Source organism: Hyperolius riggenbachi, chromosome 3 (genome assembly GCF_040937935.1).
Source record: "Hyperolius riggenbachi isolate aHypRig1 chromosome 3, aHypRig1.pri, whole genome shotgun sequence".
NCBI lineage: Eukaryota > Metazoa > Chordata > Amphibia > Anura > Hyperoliidae > Hyperolius > Hyperolius riggenbachi.
The window spans coordinates 308,837,728-308,858,114 of record NC_090648.1 but is presented as its reverse complement, the minus strand read 5'-3'; the positions used below and the strand labels follow the sequence as shown (position 1 = coordinate 308,858,114).

The 20,387-nt window shown below is 38.7% G+C and overlaps 1 protein-coding gene across 1 annotated transcript in view; it reads left to right on the top strand.

Annotated features, from left to right (window-relative positions):
* TRHDE (thyrotropin releasing hormone degrading enzyme) overlaps window positions 1-20,387 on the top strand; it is a 909,658-nt gene that overhangs the window by 562,255 nt on the left and 327,016 nt on the right. The window contains exon 6 of the mRNA XM_068272747.1: window positions 10,992-11,129. Within this exon, the coding sequence (XP_068128848.1) occupies window positions 10,992-11,129 (138 nt within the window). The remainder of the gene's footprint in view (window positions 1-10,991; window positions 11,130-20,387) is intronic.

Genomic DNA, 20,387 nt, shown 5'->3' with positions numbered 1-20,387 from the left:
GCGGATATCCGCATTCGGTATTGCGGAATGCTTTGCGGCGGGCTTGGGACTTGGACCGGCAGAAATTGCTGGCCCCTAGGGGGATGCCGCACAGAATGGAGGGAGATGGGCACATGCGCCTCGTGACCGGCTTTGGGGCCCATTGGAATAATCTACGTGAACTATTGAGCAGATTTTGGCCAATACTCACCTCTGATAAAGAAATTGAAAAAATAGTGGGTCCGAGGCCACTTTTAACTGCCAGAAGAGCGCCCAATTTAAAGGATCGGTTGGTGCATAGTGAACTACAAAAGAACCCTGTGACGTGGCTTGACAGTAGGAAGCCCACAGGGATGTTCAAGTGTTCTAAATGTAAGCTATGCCCATATGTTGATCATGCCAATGTGTTTTATGATAGTAGTGGCAACAAAAAGTTTGCCATTAGATCCTTTATAAACTGTGACACTAAAAAGGTAGTTTATATGATACAGTGTCCCTGTGGACTAGGCTATATTGGCAAGACCAAAAGGGCATTGAAGGAGAGGATTCTCAAACATTTTGGAAAGATAACCAAGGGGAAATCGACAGGGGTCATTTATGACCACTATAGAGAATGTCATCAGAACAGCTTGAAGGGAACCACAGTCAAGGGGATTTATAATTTAAAGATATCGAACAGACGTGGTGATTTTGATGAAATACTCTATTGTAAGGAGGCAATGTGGATCTTTAAACTTGGTACAGTGGCACCTAAAGGGTTAAATGCCGAATTAGACCTGTCCCCCTTCCTTAGAGCCAATAGATATTGATATGTTGAACCAACCATGTCATTTGGCATCAAATTGCTGTCCATTGTAGGGCTTGCCCATGATCAGTTGGTGCATATTCTAACTAATTTTGAGAAGAAATGGGTAAAGCATGGGTATGGATGGATCCGCAGTGAATGACTATTGTGCCTTTAAGGACAATATATGCCCAAGTAATAGTCAATCATACTTGGAACTGTCATGAAAATGTACAGCGTGAATTGACCTGATAGGCTAATCATGACATCCCTGAACGATGAACTATGCTATGAATTGCATGTATGGACTTTCTTTCCTTGCGGTCTTCCTCCGCTATGGACATTTACTGTGCAGATGTGGCGTGTCCACTAAACTCAATTGTTATAAAGGAAAAAGTTTTTGAGAATGACATACATATGAACTCAAAACATCAAGTATAGATATGGTCTGCCTGAATATAATAACATGAAAGGCTGTCTTACAGAGTGATATGTATACAAGCCGCACCGCATACAGTCTATGCAGTAAATACGAATGGTGAGCATGGCAACGGAGATGCGGTGGGCGGAGCCTAAACCACTACATAGGAGGTGACGTTTGCTAGTAAGACCACACCCTGATGAAACGTCCAATTGGGACGTGAAACGCGTCGGTGGACGGAGCTGACGCGGCTGCGTGCACCGCAGCATCATCACACACACGTGGGGCACGGAATTCCGGGCTGGCGTTCTCCGTGTAAGAGAGCTGCGGCATGGTGGAGCTAACAGCATCACGCTCCCAAGCCTGTCAACAGGACTCTGCCACACGGACCAGCGGAAGTTTCCTGGATGAGATACCTACAATTGATATGGGTGAGATCTACCCTTGTTTGCTGTGATCAAGTGGCTGTTAATTCAAGTTCTGGTGATACCATGATGAACTGAACCATTTGGAGGAATCCAAGTTAATATAAAGGGGGCCCCCCATATCCAATATCTAGGCACATGTATATGTGGTGAATGAATGCGCGGATGCAAGGATAAGTGCAGCAAAATTGATGTTTCTGGCCAGACACAGTTTTGTTTATATGCTTAACACATTGAATTGTTGCTATCTGGAACGCAGTCAGCGTCATATATGTTATCCGCAGTAACTGTTTTTATGGGGATTATCTGGGGAACAACTGACCTATGGCAAATTGTCTGAGGATCGGTGTCTTTTAACATTTGATACAATAAACGTGACTTGGTATACTTTATGAGGCTGTGTAACCAATTTTCTTTTCTGTTTAGTATATGTTCACAGTTCAGGTTGGCCTCATCTCCATATTTGAGTGAGTAATAAGTCCCAAGTAATTAATGACACTGCTTGTGCACAAAATTGATTAGTACAATTTCTCATTAATACGGTTATCTAATCAACCAATCACATGGCAGTTGCTTCAATGCATTTAGGGATGTGGTCCGGGTCAAGACAATCTCCTGAACTCCAAACTGAATGTCAGAATTGGAAAGAAAGGGGATTTTAGCAACTTCGAGTGTGGCATGGTTGTTGATGCCAGACGGGTCGGTTTGAGTATTTCACAATCTGCTCAGTTACTGGGATTTTCACGCACAACCATTTCTAGGGTTTACAAATAATGGTGTGAATAAGGGAAAAACATCCAGTATGCAGCAGTCCTGTGGGCAAAAATGTCTTGTTGATACTAGAGGTCAGAGGCGAATGGGCCGACTGATTCAAGCTGATAGAAGAGCAACATTGACTGAAATAACCACTCGTTACAACCGAGGTATGCAGCAAAGCATTTGTAAAGCCACAACACGCACAACTTTGAGGTTTCTTGGCACTCTTTAGGCCCCTTAGTACCAATTGGGCATCGTTTAAATGCCATGGGCTACCTGAGCATTGTTTCTGACCATGTCCATCCCTTCATGACCACCATGTACCAATCCTCTGATGGCTTCTTCCAGCAGGATAATGCACCATGTCACAAAGCTCGAATCATTTCAAATTGGTTTCTTGAACATGACAATGAGTTCACTGTACTAAAATGGCCCCCACAGTCACCATATCTCAACCCAATAGAGCATCTGTGGGATGTGATGGAATGGGAGCTTCGTGCCCTGGATTTGCATCCCACAAATCTCCAACTGCAAGATGCTATCCTATCAATATGGGCCAACATTTCTAAAGAATGCTCCTTGTTAAATCAATGCCACGTATAATTAAGGCAGTTCTGAAGGCGAAAGGGGGTCAAACACTGCATTAGTATGGTGTTCCTAATAATCCTTTAGGTGAGTGTATGTAAACTGGGGAAATGAATATATCAATCCTCTTAATATTGGGTCCATCTGTAATGGACCAATGCTTGTCAATGATTCTCTTTCTTTGAATCTTTCTGCCAATTTGAGGCATTCTGCATTAAAATTCCTTCACTGGAGCAATTAATGTGAGTTCCCAGGAACTGGCCCTTGGGGATCCCCTTTTTAAGGAAGTAGGTAGGGTGAGGGCTTTTCCAGGACAAGAGAGTTTGGGATGTTGGTTTCCTGAAAATTTGAAGTATCTAATGTTCCATTCGAGGTTTTGGAGATTGTTACATCTAATTAATGTATTGTATCCTTATGTATCTCAGAGGTAAACACATTCCAGTGTTGTTATCATTGAGACTCTTCACAATGGAAAAAAAAAATCCTTGGGGCCACCCCACAGCACAAACAAATTGTCTATGAAACAACCCCAGTGCATAATATGGGTTATGTATTCATCTATGCTTGCATCAAACACCAAAGTATACTCCCACCATCCCAAAAACCAATTTGCATAAGATGATGCACAATTCATATACCATAGAACAATGTGAATAGACAGTATTGAGCATAACTTATGTTGAGCATTGTTTCAGTAGCAGTATGTATGAAATTCCATGTCACTACTGGTTTTACATGAAAATTCATTCTTAATCTGTCTTATGACATTTTTATTTTTAGGTTCACGAATAATTTGTATTTTGGAGACTAAGTATAATACATCAGGCTTGGATGACATATTCACTGCAATTTCCGAGCTAACCTGCTTAATTTACTCCAGTTTAAATATTCTTTGTTCGGCTTTCCAGAGAGCAAATTTTGAATGAATGTATTCACTATAATTATGGATACAATATAAATGAATCATTGTGCAGAGCTTTGAAAGTCATTTGACAAAGTGTGCCAGAGACATTTTCAAATTTAACAACATACAAGTTTGCTACTATCTCGAATAGTAAAACATTGTTATTGTTAGTTTGATACAACCCATCTCCTGAAAACTATTTATCATATAAAAAAAAGAATGTAAAATTGTGGTACTTGGTGTTTAACTTTTTGTGTTAAAAATTAATATTTATCACAAAACATCTGCAGAAATTTATCAAGAGCATCAGGGCAAATGTTGTTGTTGTTGCTGTTATTGTTATTAATATTAATTGTTATTATTTGGTGTGGTGTTGCATGAAGTTGTTTGTGCATTAGAAGTCACTGAGAAAAATGATTAATTTGATCAGCAAATCACAGCTTCACATATTCATCACCTAATCAAACTAGCCTCATGCTTCTTGGAGTTATTTTTATACTGGTAGCTGCAGTGATGTACAAGGTGCACTACAATATGTAAATAATTGCATATAAAAATTAAAATGCATGTTCTTTTGCTATAGTATGTGCAGAAACAGCAAGAAAAATAAAGTGCAGGACCCTACACTTAGGAGTTTACAATTTATAAAGAGAATGTGGCAAGAGACATTGTTTAAGGCTACAAATGAACTGTAGATAAATACCTTTCAATTGGTAACCTCATTTAAATGAATGCATATTATACTATAAATCCTAGGTTAATAGCAAAAGTTTAGGTGGCATATGATGATATTTTAGATTTATAAGAAAAAGGGTTATACAAAAAAGTAAGCAACTAAGATGCACAAAATTCTGTTAAAACGGAATCAAACCGATTTTTTTTTAAATTTAAAATAGTTAGTTGCACCACTCTGACACATACAAAGATAAATAAACACTCCTTCTTCAAGCCTATGAGAATGTCAGTGCATGCTTTTCACCTTTCTTTTTTCATAACTAGGGTTATACAGGTGGCAGCCATTAGCAATTCCTCCTTTTCCAGACACCACCTACTCCACCAGTTTGCTGGATTCTGTCCCGGCAATATGAAAGGAAGGGAGGGGTTTCTCCAATAAATGTAAAATATTTGTTTCATGCAGCTGAAAAAAGGCTGCTATTTATTATTATAATTTAGAAAATATATTTTATTTCTGAAGTCTTGTATTTTTAATTTGGGTCCACTTTAAATGACAGGTGAAGTGAGAGGCTGTCAGATTTATTTCCTTTTAAACCAGGCCAGTTGCACAGCAGCCCTTATGCTCTATTTGACTGCAGTAGTGTTTGGATAACACCAGAAACCAGCATGCAGCTTATCATCTCAGATCTGACAATAATGTCAGAACCACCTGATCTGCTGCTTGCTTGTTCAGGGTCAATGGATAACTGTGTTAGAGGCAAAAGGTTTAGCAGGATAGCCAGGCAACTGGTATTGCTTAAAAGGAAATAATATGGCAGCCTCTATATCCCTCTTGCTTCAGTTGTCCTTTAAATCAGTATTCTATAGAGAAGAAATAGAGCACAAAGACGGATGTAATAAATATATTTATTACATTTATAAAGTCTGTTTAAAGTAAGGAACTTTGGGGTGCATTCACTAACCTCCGGTAAACTCTGCATGTGCAGGCAGTGTACGTAAAGTTTGAGACTTTACACATATTACATAATGCATTACATATTTTCTATAACTTATGTTGTATATACAACTACAGTACACGTACTACATCTTACATAAGCAACGTAGGTGTTTCATGTGTGCCAAGATTTATGATGCGTGCATACATAACATTTACCGGGGTTTAGTGAATATACCCCTTTGTATCAGGGCTTCCTGGCTTAGTATCTTTGGTGACGTGTGTAGTAACCCATATGCAGGCATGTCTGCTAACATTGGAATTTCTGTGCAGGTAGGTATGAAAACATGCTCAGCTTTTTTTCTCAAAAGAAATAGCCTAAACTTTCTGACAAGGAAAAAAAATTAATAACAGAATCGTTACCCTTTAAATGTCTATATAGGTAAAATAGCTAGGGTTCAACTTTGTGGAAAATGTGATTTTTACTTTTCTAAAGCTTGACTTTTGGTGGCACATATAAGTAATGACCTTAGTTTTCGCCCCACTACTGTTTCCTCTCTTTAATGTACTTTATCAAATAAACATGTATTAGTAATGATAATGTTTTCAACCACACTTGTACTTGTGCTACTGGATGTCCTGATTGTACTGAGAGTTGTAATGTTTATGTATGTATGTTCTCCGCTATTGCCTGTTTTGTACTCTCTGCAGTGTTACAGAAGAGGTTAGTGCTATATAAAAAATAACAAGTAGATAAATGGGGCCCGATACATAACATGGATTGAATGCAATAAAAAGTAATGTTCTTTCAAGAATACACTCATGATTAAAATGTTCCATATTAAAATTCTAGTTAATTTTTTTTGGGTAAACTATAAAATAAATGTTTGAAATTCATTTGGCAATACAAAGTAGCAGAATAGCTATAACAGCAATATCATTCCCACACTGGCTACTTAAAATATCCATTAGGATAAATTATGGATTTTACTCAAATGGAATCGTTATTCACCCAAAATGCAATGCCTGAACATTGTTAGGGTTTATTATTGGGGGAAAAAAACAAGCTCCAATAGTACCAAATTCATCCTGGAATGGTAAAGAAAGGTAGGAGCCAAATTAGATTCTGTAGCTAGACTGACACATTTCTACTATTGGTTCACAAATTTAAGAAAACACTTACAAGATGGTATAGAACACCTACAACTTTATAATATAATAGCAAAGTCTCTCATTCATGTTGGAGAGGGTGTTGGGTTACTGGGTTTCATTTATATGGCCATGCACATCTCTTTGACTTTACTAGATAAAGGTGAGACCATTTTTTAGAAAATGTTAGCATATAATATTGCACTTGATCGATGGGTAGTGCTCTCCCATAAAGGCAAATCACCATTAAACAAGTATTAAAAACTGTTTTTTTTTCAATAATGCAAAGGTTATTTAATCCCTAAATGTTGGGATTGGGATGTCAGAACAGGCAGTCTGTGAAAAAGCAGGAGGAGCACCTTCAGACACACACTATGTACTTCCACACAAGCCATTATAGCCACACGTCACTCATTCCATTGCCTAGGACCAATGAGAGATGGGCTGAACTGCAATGCATGTTAAATATGTATGGCCACTATAATAAAAGTCCATCTCCAGAATGGAATGCTAGTAGTTGACCTGTATAGTCTGTCTCAAATTGACATCGTCATATTTTCTGGGTTGCTTCAAAAAGAGCAGTAAATGGCAGTGTTTGTTGGTTTGTGGTGTGTGCAAACAGCCAACCAACCCCAGAAGTGCCAACAAGGCACTCTGATATATGCAAATTGAACTAAATGTGACCCACAGTGCTATAGGAGTTGTTTGCACCATGTGAACTTAAGCCCTACATTACTGCTCCTTATGCCAAACTGCCACACATCTACATGCACAAATGTAAAAATGTAAGCGGAGAATAAAAAACTCATTGTAACTTTTTAAGCAAGCACAACAGGCAAATTACAATGATGTGCAGATATCCCCAGTAACAAATATCAAGGATGCACTGATATTACCAAATATTGGGGTTAGCTCTCTCACCTTGCAGCGTTGGGGCCCCGGTTTGATTCCTAGCCAGGGCCCTATTTGCACAAAGTTTGTATGATCCTGTTTCCTCCCACATCCCAAAAACATACAGATAAGTTAATTGTCTTCCCCCTAAGTTGGCTCTGCACTACCATACATACACTACACAATATAGATATATGACTATGGTAGGGATTCGATTTTGAGCTACTCTGCAGGACCGTTAGTGACAAGACAATATATACTCTGCAAAAGTGCTGCAGAAAATGGTGGCACTATATAAATACATAATAATAATAATAATAATAATAATAATATCAATCATTGCATATACTATGAAAGAATAAGATAAGTGAATAATACCAGTTATGGCCATACAGCAGGAACATGTACATATTATGTATGACAGACAGATTATATTAATCATGAACAAACAATATCAATGAAAGAAATTCTATATCACAGTCTTTTTGGCAGACTTATGTAACATGATACATTTTCATATTTCATATTGTTTGCATTGAAGGGTTTCCTAAGTGGGCCAGAGGATTCCTTGTATGAACCTACTGAGTACAGAAAGATTCTGAGATAACTGTCGTCATGGAGGAGTCCGCACACAGACTTATCGGAGCAATCACCACAATTTTATTGTCCCATCACATGTACAAAGATACATAGTCAGACCTGCATAGGCCGACGATCGTTTCGGGGCCACTCAGGGTATATGTCTTTTCTGCTACTTGCCTTGATAAAGGGGACCCTGAGTGGCCCCGAAACGATCGTCGGCCTATGCAGGTCTGACTATGTATCTTTGTACATGTGATGGGACAATAAAATTGTGGTGATTGCTCCGATAAGTCTGTGTGCGGACTCCTCCATGACGACAGTGTTTGATAGAAGCCTTGGGGCCCGGCACCAGCCTACCCACTGACGTGAGTGCGGTCTTTGTTTCATTTCATTAGATTCTGAGATAAGTCTGTCAACTTGTAGATTGATACACGATTGCAGAAATAGAAGTTGCTTAGAACAGTAATTCATTGTATAGTAAAGCAAGTTCTACCATTTGTTTAGGACACTGTTTGACACTAACCCGAGTTCCATTCCATGAAATGTTCACGCTATTGAGATCTGCAAAGACCTTCTATATGAAGTGTTCTAAGAAATGTTCTTTTAGGTAATATAATGTTTTTTAATTAGGTTAATGAATGCAGCTTATAATTTTCAGAGTTTGTTTCCATCTCTGAAATGTTGATATCAATAAAATATCTATATTTGGTTGTGAAAATTTTACTCATGCATATAGTCATGTAATTCCCTATTTATTTTATCTATTTGAACAGTTTAACATAACCATGTCAACATGTTCAGAAATGTTAATGCTTTAAAGGATACCTAAAGTGATGTAAGATAAATATGTATATGTATAATCCCAATACTACTTAGAACTAGTCCAGTGATCTGCAGACTTGGCTCTCCAGCTGTTAACTTGTAGTTCCTTACCAGCTGGAGAGCCAAGTTTTTCAGATCCAGTCCTTGTACAATGTATGGTGCCAATATATATATTTGGAAATAAGGGAGTCATTTTTCTGATTTGGGTTTTTGTGTCCCTAGGGCAACTATTTATGTTTTTTTTTTACTTTTTTAAAACAAGTGTTAGTTTGTTAATGGGGGTAAGGGCTTCATTTAACTAATTCTTTATTAAAAAAATATATAAATTCTTTTCTGCCACTAGATGGCAATAGAAGCACTATCCTGGTAAGCCAGGAAGTGTTACAATTTTTTTTTCACTATTCCATATACTCTTATTACTTCCGTTATTAAGAATGGACATGGCCCTATCCCCTTTCCCAATCTACGACACCGACATGATGCCTGGAACGAGCGGCGGCCATGTGCGCACACGCTGGGAAAACACTGAACACGTATATGCATCCAGTTGGAGCTCAGCTGCTCCTATCTGGACGATATACATCTTGCATACAAAATGAAACTATGGGACTCCAGAAAAATACAGTTTAGGACTAAAGCTGCAGTTACATTTGATATCGGTTTATTTTTACTTCTGACTTCATTTAATAGAACCTTAATCTAATGGAAAATTATAGGTACAGTCATGAAAATATATCTCAACAGTACCCTGAAAATACAAAATATTAACACCCACATGAGCTGCTAATGCATTTCTAAATTGACTTACTGTAGATTACAGGTCAAATGAGTTGATCTTATCTTAATCACTAGAATCTCTAATATTATTACAATAAAACTGTGGTGAGACTGGGCATCTCTGCCAAGTGCCCCTTTTGACTTTGAATGGTGATGAATTAAAGGAGAACTGAAGAGAGAGGTATATGGAGGCTGCCATGTTTATTTCCTTTTAAGCAATACTAGTTGCCTGGCAGCCCTGCTGATCCTCTGCCTCTAATACTATTAGCCATAGCCCCTGAACAAGCATGCAGCAGATCAGGTGTTTCAGATCTGACAAGACTAGCTGCATGCTTGTTTCTGGTGTTATTCAGATACTACTACAGAGAAATAGACCAGCAGGGCTGCCAGGCAACTGGTATTGATTAAAAGGAAATAAATATGGCAGCCTCCGTATACCTCTTACTTCAGTTCCCCTTTAAAGCCATTAACCTATATCTCAGTACATAAAGTTATACATAAAATAAATGTAAAAATTTACAGAAGTTCTGACTCTTCTTCTCTCTCCAAAAATGTCTCTTGTTTTGCTGCTGTCCAAGTGGTAGAAAGGTCGGTCAGCACACCAGCTTCTCAATGAGCAAAGTTTAATGAATCACATGTCAACACTACGGTTAACAATTGTTTCGGGTCCACAAGGGGTCCCCTTCATCAGAACAGTGCAGTGTTCTGCACTGTTCTGATGAAGGGGACTCCTTGTGGCCCCGAAACAATTGTTAACCGTAGTGTTGACATGTGATTCATTAAACTTTGCTCATTGAGAAGCTGGTGTGCTGACTGACCTTTCTACCACTTGGATATTGCTTGGGATGTTGCTTAGCCTCCTAGGTCATGCACCCGAAATTACCACTGGGACAAGTGTACCTCTCTGCATCCTCTCTACCTATCTTGTTTTGCTGCCGCTGCCTTTGGTAGTTGGATTTCCTGCCAGAACAGGAAGTGTTGAACATTATTTTAGACTGGTACACTCACATCGTTGAAAAAAAATTTATAATTCTTATTAACAATATACATGGCTAAAATCTTTTCCTTTCTGTAATCAAACTGAAATTTTCATATACAAAGTAATAGTTTACTTAGTTATGTGTTTACTTAGTTTTCCCTTTGTCCACAATTGTATATATTTATTTTTTCACAACACCGTGTCTGTTTTAATCTTATTCTTGCAGTAAATGTACTCGGCAGACTTTTTAGCAGTAAATGCTTAAGGCAAAATATGATGAAGGTTGTAGTTTCAGGACTAATGTGAATGCATTTTATAAATTTTTCAGGAGAAGCAAAGATTTTTGACGGACGTCTTACATGAAGTGATGTTAACAGATGGACTGGCCAGTTCGCATCCGGTTTCTCAGGAGGTTCTGAAGGCCACAGATATAGATCGAGTGTTTGACTGGATTGCTTATAAGAAGGTAGGAGAAGAATCGTAAAACATAAATGTTGCTTCACTTTTCAATACTGTAAATTAATTCTAACTCTGCATAGAATTTGGAAGCATACAAAAAATGAATTTCTGTATAAACCATGCCTAGAAGCTTAAAACATTGATTACATCCCTTTCCACTTTTGTCTTGACATTGAACATCCTTTTATGTGAATCTTGACTTTTTTTTCCCTAATTCTCTAAAAAGAATATGTAGGCCTAATCCAATAAAAAAATATATAAGCTGAGGCATAATTTTTAGCTGGTAAATACAACAATGAATCTCTGTTTGTTCTGGGCAACTGTTTTATATTATTTACTTTGCACCTGTTTTAAAAAATCCTCCCATTTTTATCAGTAGATCCATCAAAACATTCTAGTTATTCAAAAATAAAAAAATGGCAATCCTTAAAGGGGTTCTGTGAGGGGTGGGGGGGGGGGGGGGGTTGAAAATAAAAACTGACACCTACATGGGACTTCTATCAGCCTCCTGTAGCAGTAATTTCCCAAGCCGTCCTCCTCCGATAAGCCAATACCCGCCTCCGGCACCGGCAATTATTCGTCTTCCTTGATGGATAAGGCAGCCAATATGAATTGAATAGAGCCTGCTCACAACACTTAAACAATAACTGTCGATGGTAAAAATAGTTTGCATGCTGTTTCTAATGGAGCCCTGTCATCTGATAGTGTTGGTAAGCAGAGAAAGATAGGATGTAGATTTACCAACATCTAATAAAGTAGACATTGAACAGTTGACATTATCACATGCCAGAGCTTCATTAGAAAAATAAACAAGCTGTTTTCATCATCAAAGGGCAAACTTTTGATATTTGTGACCAGTTTTTAGCTATTTCATTCTGGTTACCCTCATGTAGACACCTAGGGGTTGATTCATCAATGTATACTGCACTGTTCAGCGCAAGATACATTGAAGACTGCATGGTGAATGTAATGCGCGCTACATGTGCTGCCGGCAGCATAGTGTGCACTCTTAAGGTGTGCATGCTTCTTGTAAGCACCACAACTGCGATACTTGACTAGCACAGCTACATCAATTAACGTAGTAGTGGCCGCGCTAGTCAAGTTGTGCTATTTAAATTGATGAATCAACCCCCTGGTCACATTGTTGTATTTAAAATGCCACAATAGCAAAATAAAGATATTCTAAAAACTCTTATGCACATAACAGAAAAGACATCCATTTGCAAGCAGAGTTTTTATTTGTAAGTCTTGTAGAAATTCTAATTAACACGATCTGACAGCTCCTTCTCTATCAGCAGCCTTCCCAACAGATAATTCCCTCCTTGGTTTGCTTTAACAACCGTCTCTGTATCTCCCAATAATACACACACGCACGCACGCACGCACGCACGCACGCACGCACGCACGCACACACACACACACACACACACACACACACACACACACTTGTCAAAGGCAGCTTTTTTACCACTGTAGCCTCTGTCTTGCTAGAAGGACAGAGAAAGTTTTATATTATATTCTCTCTTCCACCTACGTAGGTCGCTCCAGAGGTAAATTTATATTAGCTGAAATGACTGGACTGAAAGAAGATGAATAGAACTGTTTCTTTGCTTCTAGGAAGGTAGAAGTCATGGTATTACCTAGATAGACAAGAAGCGTTGCACATTGTTTTTATTCATTTTTAATACTAAAGACTTTAGACTAAAATATACTAGTTCTGGGCTTCTGGTGCTGATTTTTATTTATTTAAAGTCCAATTTGGTTAGAGCCTGTGCTCACACGTGTCCACCTTGATGCATTTAGGTAGAATCCACTTGCAGGTGTGGACTTCTCAGTCCCTCAAAATAAATCAACAACAGACAAAAACATAGAGTGATTCTCTATTAGCTACACAAATCAGCCTGTGCACACAATATGCTGTAACTTAATGATGCCTGCTTGTGATCACCACTGCCTCTGGTTATATCCAGGAATCACAGCCTTTCATCATTTAACAACAACAACAACAACAACAACAAATAACATTTGTAAAGCGCTTTTCTCCCGTGGGACTCAAAGCGCATAAGCATGGCTCCGACCATCGTGGTACAGGGGAAGAATTTTATAAATCTGGAAATGCCAGGCTAAACAGGTGGCTTTTCAGTCTGGATTTGAATAGCTCCAGGGATGGTGCTGTCTTTACTGGGTGTGGTAGGGAGTTCCAAAGAGTAGGGGCAGCATGACAGAAGGCTCTGTCTCCAGATTTTTTGAGGTGCACTCTGGGAGTGACCAAGTTTATAGAACTTGCTGATCTGAGGTTGTGAGAGGTGTGGTGCAGCTTCAGCAAGTCCTTCATGTATCCAGGGCCCAGATTGTGCAGGGATTTGAATGTCAGCAGTCCAATCTTGAAGAGTATTCTCCATTGTACTGGTAGCCAGTGCAGTGAGCGAAGGATCGGTGTAATGTGACAGTGGCGAGGCTGGTTTGTTAGCAATCTGGCAGCAGCATTCTGCACTAATTGCAGGCGACGCAAGTCTTTTTTGGGGAGGCCAGCATAAAGGGCATTGCAGTAGTCCAGCCGTGATGTGATGAAGGCGTGGACTAGGGTTTGAAGATCCTCTGGGGGAATCAGATGTTTAATCTTTGCAATGTTCTTCAGATGAAAGAAGGAAGATTTAACTACAGATGAAATTTGGTTTCTGAAACTCAATTCCCCATCGATTAGTACGCCAAGGCTGCGCACAAGGTTGGAGCTGTTTATGTCTGAATTCCCAATCCTGATTGGTGTTGCTTTAGGATAGAGCTGTTTTTATGGCGAGCACTGGCTTTGGACAAACAGGACCTCAGTTTTGTCAGCATTCAGTTTCAACCAGTTATCATTCATCCATGCCTGAAGCTCAGCTAAGCAAGAGTTTATTTTTGGGGTAGGGTCTGTTCCACCAGGTTTGAAGGACAGGTATAGCTGTGTGTCATCGGCGTAGCAGTGGTACGTCAGGCCATGTCGTTGGATAAGTGTACCGAGTGGCAACATGTAGATTGCAAACAGCAGAGGGGATAGGATTGATCCTTGTGGCACTCCGAATTGTAGAGGTGCAGGTTTGGACATTATAGGTCCTAGGGATACTCTCTGTGTTCTGTCAGTCAGGAATGATCTGAACCACTGGAGGACTGATCCACTGATGCCACAGTACTCCTGCAGTCTGTTAAGCAGGATTTCATGGTCAACTGTATCAAAAGCAGCTGAGAGATCCAACAGGATTAGGATGGAGCATTCCCCTCTGTCCCTTGCCATGAGCAGATCGTTGCAGACTTGGATGAGGGCTGTTTCACAGCTGTGGTGTTTCTTAAAGCCAGATTGTAGAGGGTCCAGGATGTTGTTTGCTGACAGCCTGGTTTCAAGTTGCAGATAGACAGCCTTTTCAATAACTTTACCTAAGAAGGGGAGGTTGGAGACAGGTCTGTAGCTGCTCATAGCATCTGGATCCATGGAAGGTTTTTTGAGAAGGGGCTTGATGATTCCTTCTTTTAGAGAGGTAGGAAACCTCCCTGCTTGCAGAGAGCAATTTACTATTTTGTGAAATGCTGGACCAAGCAGGTCAGGGCATTTCAGCATATGTTTAGTTGGTCCAGGGTCCAGGTCGCAGGTTGTCTGGTGGAGACGACAGAGGGTGTCTGAGATCTCTTCCTCACTAATACTTTTGAAATCAGTCCAGGGTGTTAGGTTGTTTTTGCAGCTATTTCCATTAGTTGCATGAGTCTTGGGTGCTGTGGACTGAATGAGAGACCGAATAGAAGATACTTTGTCAGCAAAGTAGCAGGCAAATTTCTCACATAGCTCCTTTGAGGGAGTTATAGTGGGTTTTAGACAGGATGGATTACATAGTCTATCAACTGTGCGGAATAGTTGGGCTGGTCTGTTGGCGGCCTTTGCGATCTCCTGTGATAGGTAGGAGGATTTTTTCTTGGTGATCGCATTTTGGTAGCTTTCCCGGTGAGAGACAAGGGTGTGTTTATCTTTTGAATTCTGAGATTTTCGCCACTTCCTTTCTAGTCTGCGCACTTCTTTCTTTAGGTCCTTTAGTGAGCTGTCAAACCACCGTGCATGGTCACTTCAGGACCAAGCCAATTTTCACAATTCTGCTGTGCCTTTGTTTAAGTTAATAGATCTTGGGCAATTTTTAGTCAACCCTAACATATTTCGTTTTGTTTTTTTCAGGACAAATAAGGCTTTCTTTTGATATAATTTAATTATACAAAATCTGTAATTTGCTTGTGTTTTTTAAGAGATAATATGCTTAAAAATTTATTTTCTGAATATTTCAACCAAAAAATATGTAAATATCTCAAATTGCAGCAGTAAAACTTTCAGAAACGGATTGATCCATGTGTTTTCTATGCAGAGATGTCAAAATGATGTAGAGTATTTATTTTTTTAGGTACACTATAGGGGCTCTAAATAGAGGTGGAAAATAGGATTTTAAGACTGAAAAAGTGATAATTATGTGATCCTAGTGATCAGGAGCCAATCAAAATCGCTCCACGTTCATTCTAGAAGGTGCCAGCCGTCAAAGGACACAAGAATGGTGGAGTAAAAATCTACAATGTGTCAGAAGCTAGCATTCATAGACTGGCCATATATTTTAATATGCATTGTCCTGTAGTGGTTAAGATTTTGCCAATCCACAGACAGCAAAAGCAACGTATATTAATCTAATTCACCACCAGTCACATGAGACTGCTTTGATACTGTGTTCCTCCTCCTACCTACACACAATGGCCTCTCACCTTCTGCTTTGCTGTCCAAATTATAAGACCGCACCAGTGTTTAACCACTCTTAACCACTTCCTTACACTGGCACTTGATTTAGCGGCTCACAGTGTGATGTACCTCTTGCAAGGAACCTAATCAATTTCTCTTATTGACTGAAAAGCTTTCCATAGTGTAAAACCTTTCTTTATTTAAAGTTTAAAAGTAGTGCACTAATATTTCAGTTATAAAAAAACAGGCAGAAGACATCTGTTCTGGTTCGCTCATGTTCTGAAGCTCCGCCCTACACATTTTGTACAGATGTGCTCATCAGGGCCTGGGGACATACGGCCAACCAGCATCTTTTAACCAACCTCTCAGGCCACCCCTCACGGGCCACCCCCTTCTCCCATTGGTTCTCAGCATTGCCTCTAACATTTGAACACCATGCAAAGTTTGTGTGTTCCAATGCCTGATCCTAGCATGCTCACCCTGGCATAATGACATTAGTATGTATATTCACATAGGCCAAAAAAACACTCATTCCCCCAGTCAAGCATAGCATAGCCCACTTACCAGCACCATGAGTACGCTTACTCAAATTCCCCAAACATATCATAACCGTTGAACCTAATCTAATCCATAGTCCATCCTACTCTATATACCCATCCTTATATGCATCATATTTTTTACATGTTTGTATGCATCATATCCCAAACCACATACCTTCCCCTTAACATACCTGCTGTACCCCTACAGTACAATACAGTACAGTACAGTAGTTCATGTGGGACGTCTTGTTGTTACACTGGCTGGTTGCAATCATGTAATGATGCCTTAACTCTATTGTATGCTAAAACAGGAACAAGTGAGACCCAACCACATTATTTTGATTTGCCAATCTGATAATTTTCAGTTGGCTACCTGATAAGACTGATCACATGATTCTAAATGCGTTATCCTTGAGGAGAATTTCTTCGGACTTATTTGATGACCTCTAGTGATGAAGACCAGAGTCCCCAAAGTCTGAGTGATAGTTACCAAATGGGCTATTCTATTCTGATGGGCTATTCCATTCTGAGGATGTGCTTTTTGGCATTTGTAGTGATTATTAAAATAAATTACCATTTTTAGAAGTGCAGGGAGATTATAAAAAGAAGTGTAATTTGAATAGCATATAGGCCAAGAATAGGTATTGATTTGAAAATGATGCAAACGTTATTGACCTGTAAATAAAGTAAAAGTGCCCAGGTACCGATGAAGCAGAAGTTTAGTCAAGAGTCAGTATGTGCAAGGGCTATAAGAAATTATGCATATTGTGAATGCCTTTTGTTCAGTAATCAGAACTGCAAACTGATGAGCCTTAGCAATCAGTGGAGACTGCTGCTGGAGAATATGATTACATTTCCAGAGAAGGAAGAGTGCTAAAAGACCTTTTGTGATTTTGTGAAAGAGTTGTTCTTTTGTGAAACATAACTGCACAAACTACTACTAAGCTTAAATGTTACCGATATAATCCTGACAACAAAGTAATGGTTGTAGATTACAGAAATGCAGGTTTATTAGTACTTTTCATAGCTGTATTTGAATTATTATTCAGTAACAGGAGAATGTATGCATATTTTAATGCTGATGTAAAAAAAATACATAAAATTAAAATTTTGATTCACAAACATTGTAGCATCTAGAGGTAAATGCACTTTCACAGCACCACTGTCTAGCACTTGGACACCCATCCAATATGCAATTATCTCCATTACCTGCTTCAGCACCAGGCCCAGCATATTTGCCTAAGTTTCTGCTAAAAGGGGAAGTGTTTAATCCTTTTCCATCCTGGCACTAGATGTTTCATCTTGTAAGGGTTCCTCCTCCTTTTAATATGCATTTAATGCAATAGAACAATTATCATGTTCAAGAAAGGTCTTTATATCTAAGCTTAATACATTCAAAGAAAAAGCAAAGTTGGTGTATGCAATCCATTGTTCAGAGAAGAGAAAAGATTTGTTGTTAAGGTACCTGTCCTGAGTGTCCAAGGGCAGTATGTGCAGATGGTTTGTGAGCACAGTAGTATAAATAAGTAATTTGGATGCCAGGTTTGTATTTATGTAAAGGTTCTGCTAAGAGCCACCCAAGGCTGGTACTTCTGAGCAGCTAGGTGCTAGTTTTGCTGGAGCCAGTTATTTGTTTATTATCCTCCTGTTGCTGGCATGTATTTTGACTATGCTTGCTATCTGCCTTCCCATTGTCCAGCCAGCTTGTACTTTACCTTCACTTCTCTGCCGCCTACTCTTCACCTTCAACCTGTTCTCTGTTTGCCTGATGCCTCTCACTTCAGACTTAGTTGCTCTCTCTGCCTCTCATGGGGAAACCCCAGGGGCCACAACCAGACAGAAACATCATCCCTCGTGGGGTGTTCTGATTCAGATATTTTAGTGACAATACAAATTTTCAGACAGGCATTTAACATCTTCACATAGGTTGTTAAGCTACAGTGTTTGATGGAGTAGCTGGATTATGTATTATAACTGTTTGGCTGGCTACACTTTCACTCAGAATAGAGGAAACTGATGTGCAAGAGTAATAAGCTGTCTTATAGAATGCAAAATGTCATAACTTTATTATTTCTGTAAATATACCTGTTACCCTATTATACCCCACGTCATTCAGCACATGCCTTGACTGAAAAGTGTCTTCATCCCAACCTTCCCAGGAAGCTTTGGTTCTGTGTAAAAAAAAAAAAAAAAATGATATATAACATGACGCCAAGGCCCTAATGCACTAAGCTTTTCTCATTTTCTCATCTCCAAATTATCTTCTTACCTTGTTTCTTTAATCACTTCTTAAAACCTCATAAGCAGAAAAGTACTGTAAATCAAAACATAATGTGATACTAAACTTTTACATTTACTAATACATTTTGAGGGACTTTATTTGACCTAAAATGCTCTCATATGAAAAAGAAAAGAAATTTATGTGGAGAGACCGCTCATGAGAAACAGTTTGGTGCATATGCAATACGTATAGTAAGAGAACACACTCCTCTCCACAGGATGACTCCTACTACTCTCCTACTACTCGTTGGTCCTCCTCCTCTCTTCTCTGCCAGTTCATTCTGTTTAGCATTTCTGGGGATAACTTTTAAAGTTTCTGCATATCTTTTTTTCCCCTTAAAGTGGAATAAAACTCTGTCATAACATTCAATAAAATTTGTTTTCCTACCTTTTTGTTACTCATTAGTCATCATATTTACTTTTATGCACACGTAATAGTGCCTGTTTCCAAATTACAAGGTCCCAAATTACAGTTTATCTGCTCTGTCATTGCATTTTATTCATAGATTTTAATATAAAAAATACAGCAGCTATCTAGTGAAAATTTCTCATCTGTCTCTGTTTTTCAGCTCAGTACAGTTCCATTTCAGCATGTGTCTGGCTGTAACTAATTGTAGCAACAGAGGAATGTAAATAATATAAAAAAACATGATTTGAATGCTGTTCTTCTACAATTTTTTTTTTTTTGATAGTAGGTTTAAAGCTGTAAATAATCTTTTAGAGCTAAGAAGAAATGCTGACTTTTAGACTACATTAACTAACCTGTCCCAACTTTTATATTAGTGGCTTTTATATATTTGCTTTTCTTTTATTAACTTGCTATGCATATGTGTTGCCAATGTGTCATTAACATTTTTAGCACCTATCCATATATTTTTGGATCATATTTATATAAATGTGCCAGTTATCTTAGCAGATTCAGAATGGGAATATTAACAGAATTTCCCTTAATCAACCTTCAAGGAGAAAATAGTTTATGTAATAACAGCATTCAGCACATCTACATTATGCTTAACTATTCATGTAGAAAAATTGCAATTTCACTAAATCTCATTATCATTCCCTTTCATGCTGTCTATTTATACTTACAGTTCATGTGGAAACTTGCCTTATGACTATAGAAATGTAAAGTCACTCATGGAATATGCTTTGGTTTGAGCTCATGTCTGTTTAATTTGCTATTTCAATTGAATACATACCTCATATTAAAAGATATTCCCCTGAAATAGGGGAGGACATTTTTGTTGCATCATGTTGTATATTATTACATGTGTTAAAGACATGTACAAAATAAGGGAGGTTTTTTTTGTTTGTTTTTTGTTTTTTTAAATCTGATTTATCTAATGCAAGATATACTCTATTTCTGCAAAGTAGGGTTTTTGAACCCCGCCCACCAACTTATATTTATTTCACATTCTGTAGATTTTGCTCTACCACCATTTGGCAGCGTAAGTGGACATCGGTGCAAGTATGTGTGTAGTTATTGCCAATGTCCTGGATGTTATTTGTGGACTCGCAACATTTCTAGTTTGTTGCATCCTTTGTATCTGCTTAGTCAACTGACTACAGACTAAGTAATTGTGCACTCATTAGACCACCTGAAAGTCACAAATTGGAAGTGTGGAATGTATGTTCTGATGGCTGGCGCACTGATCATCAGAAATGTCCTCTTGCTCCACCCACTTTTAGCAATAAAATGGTAGAGCCT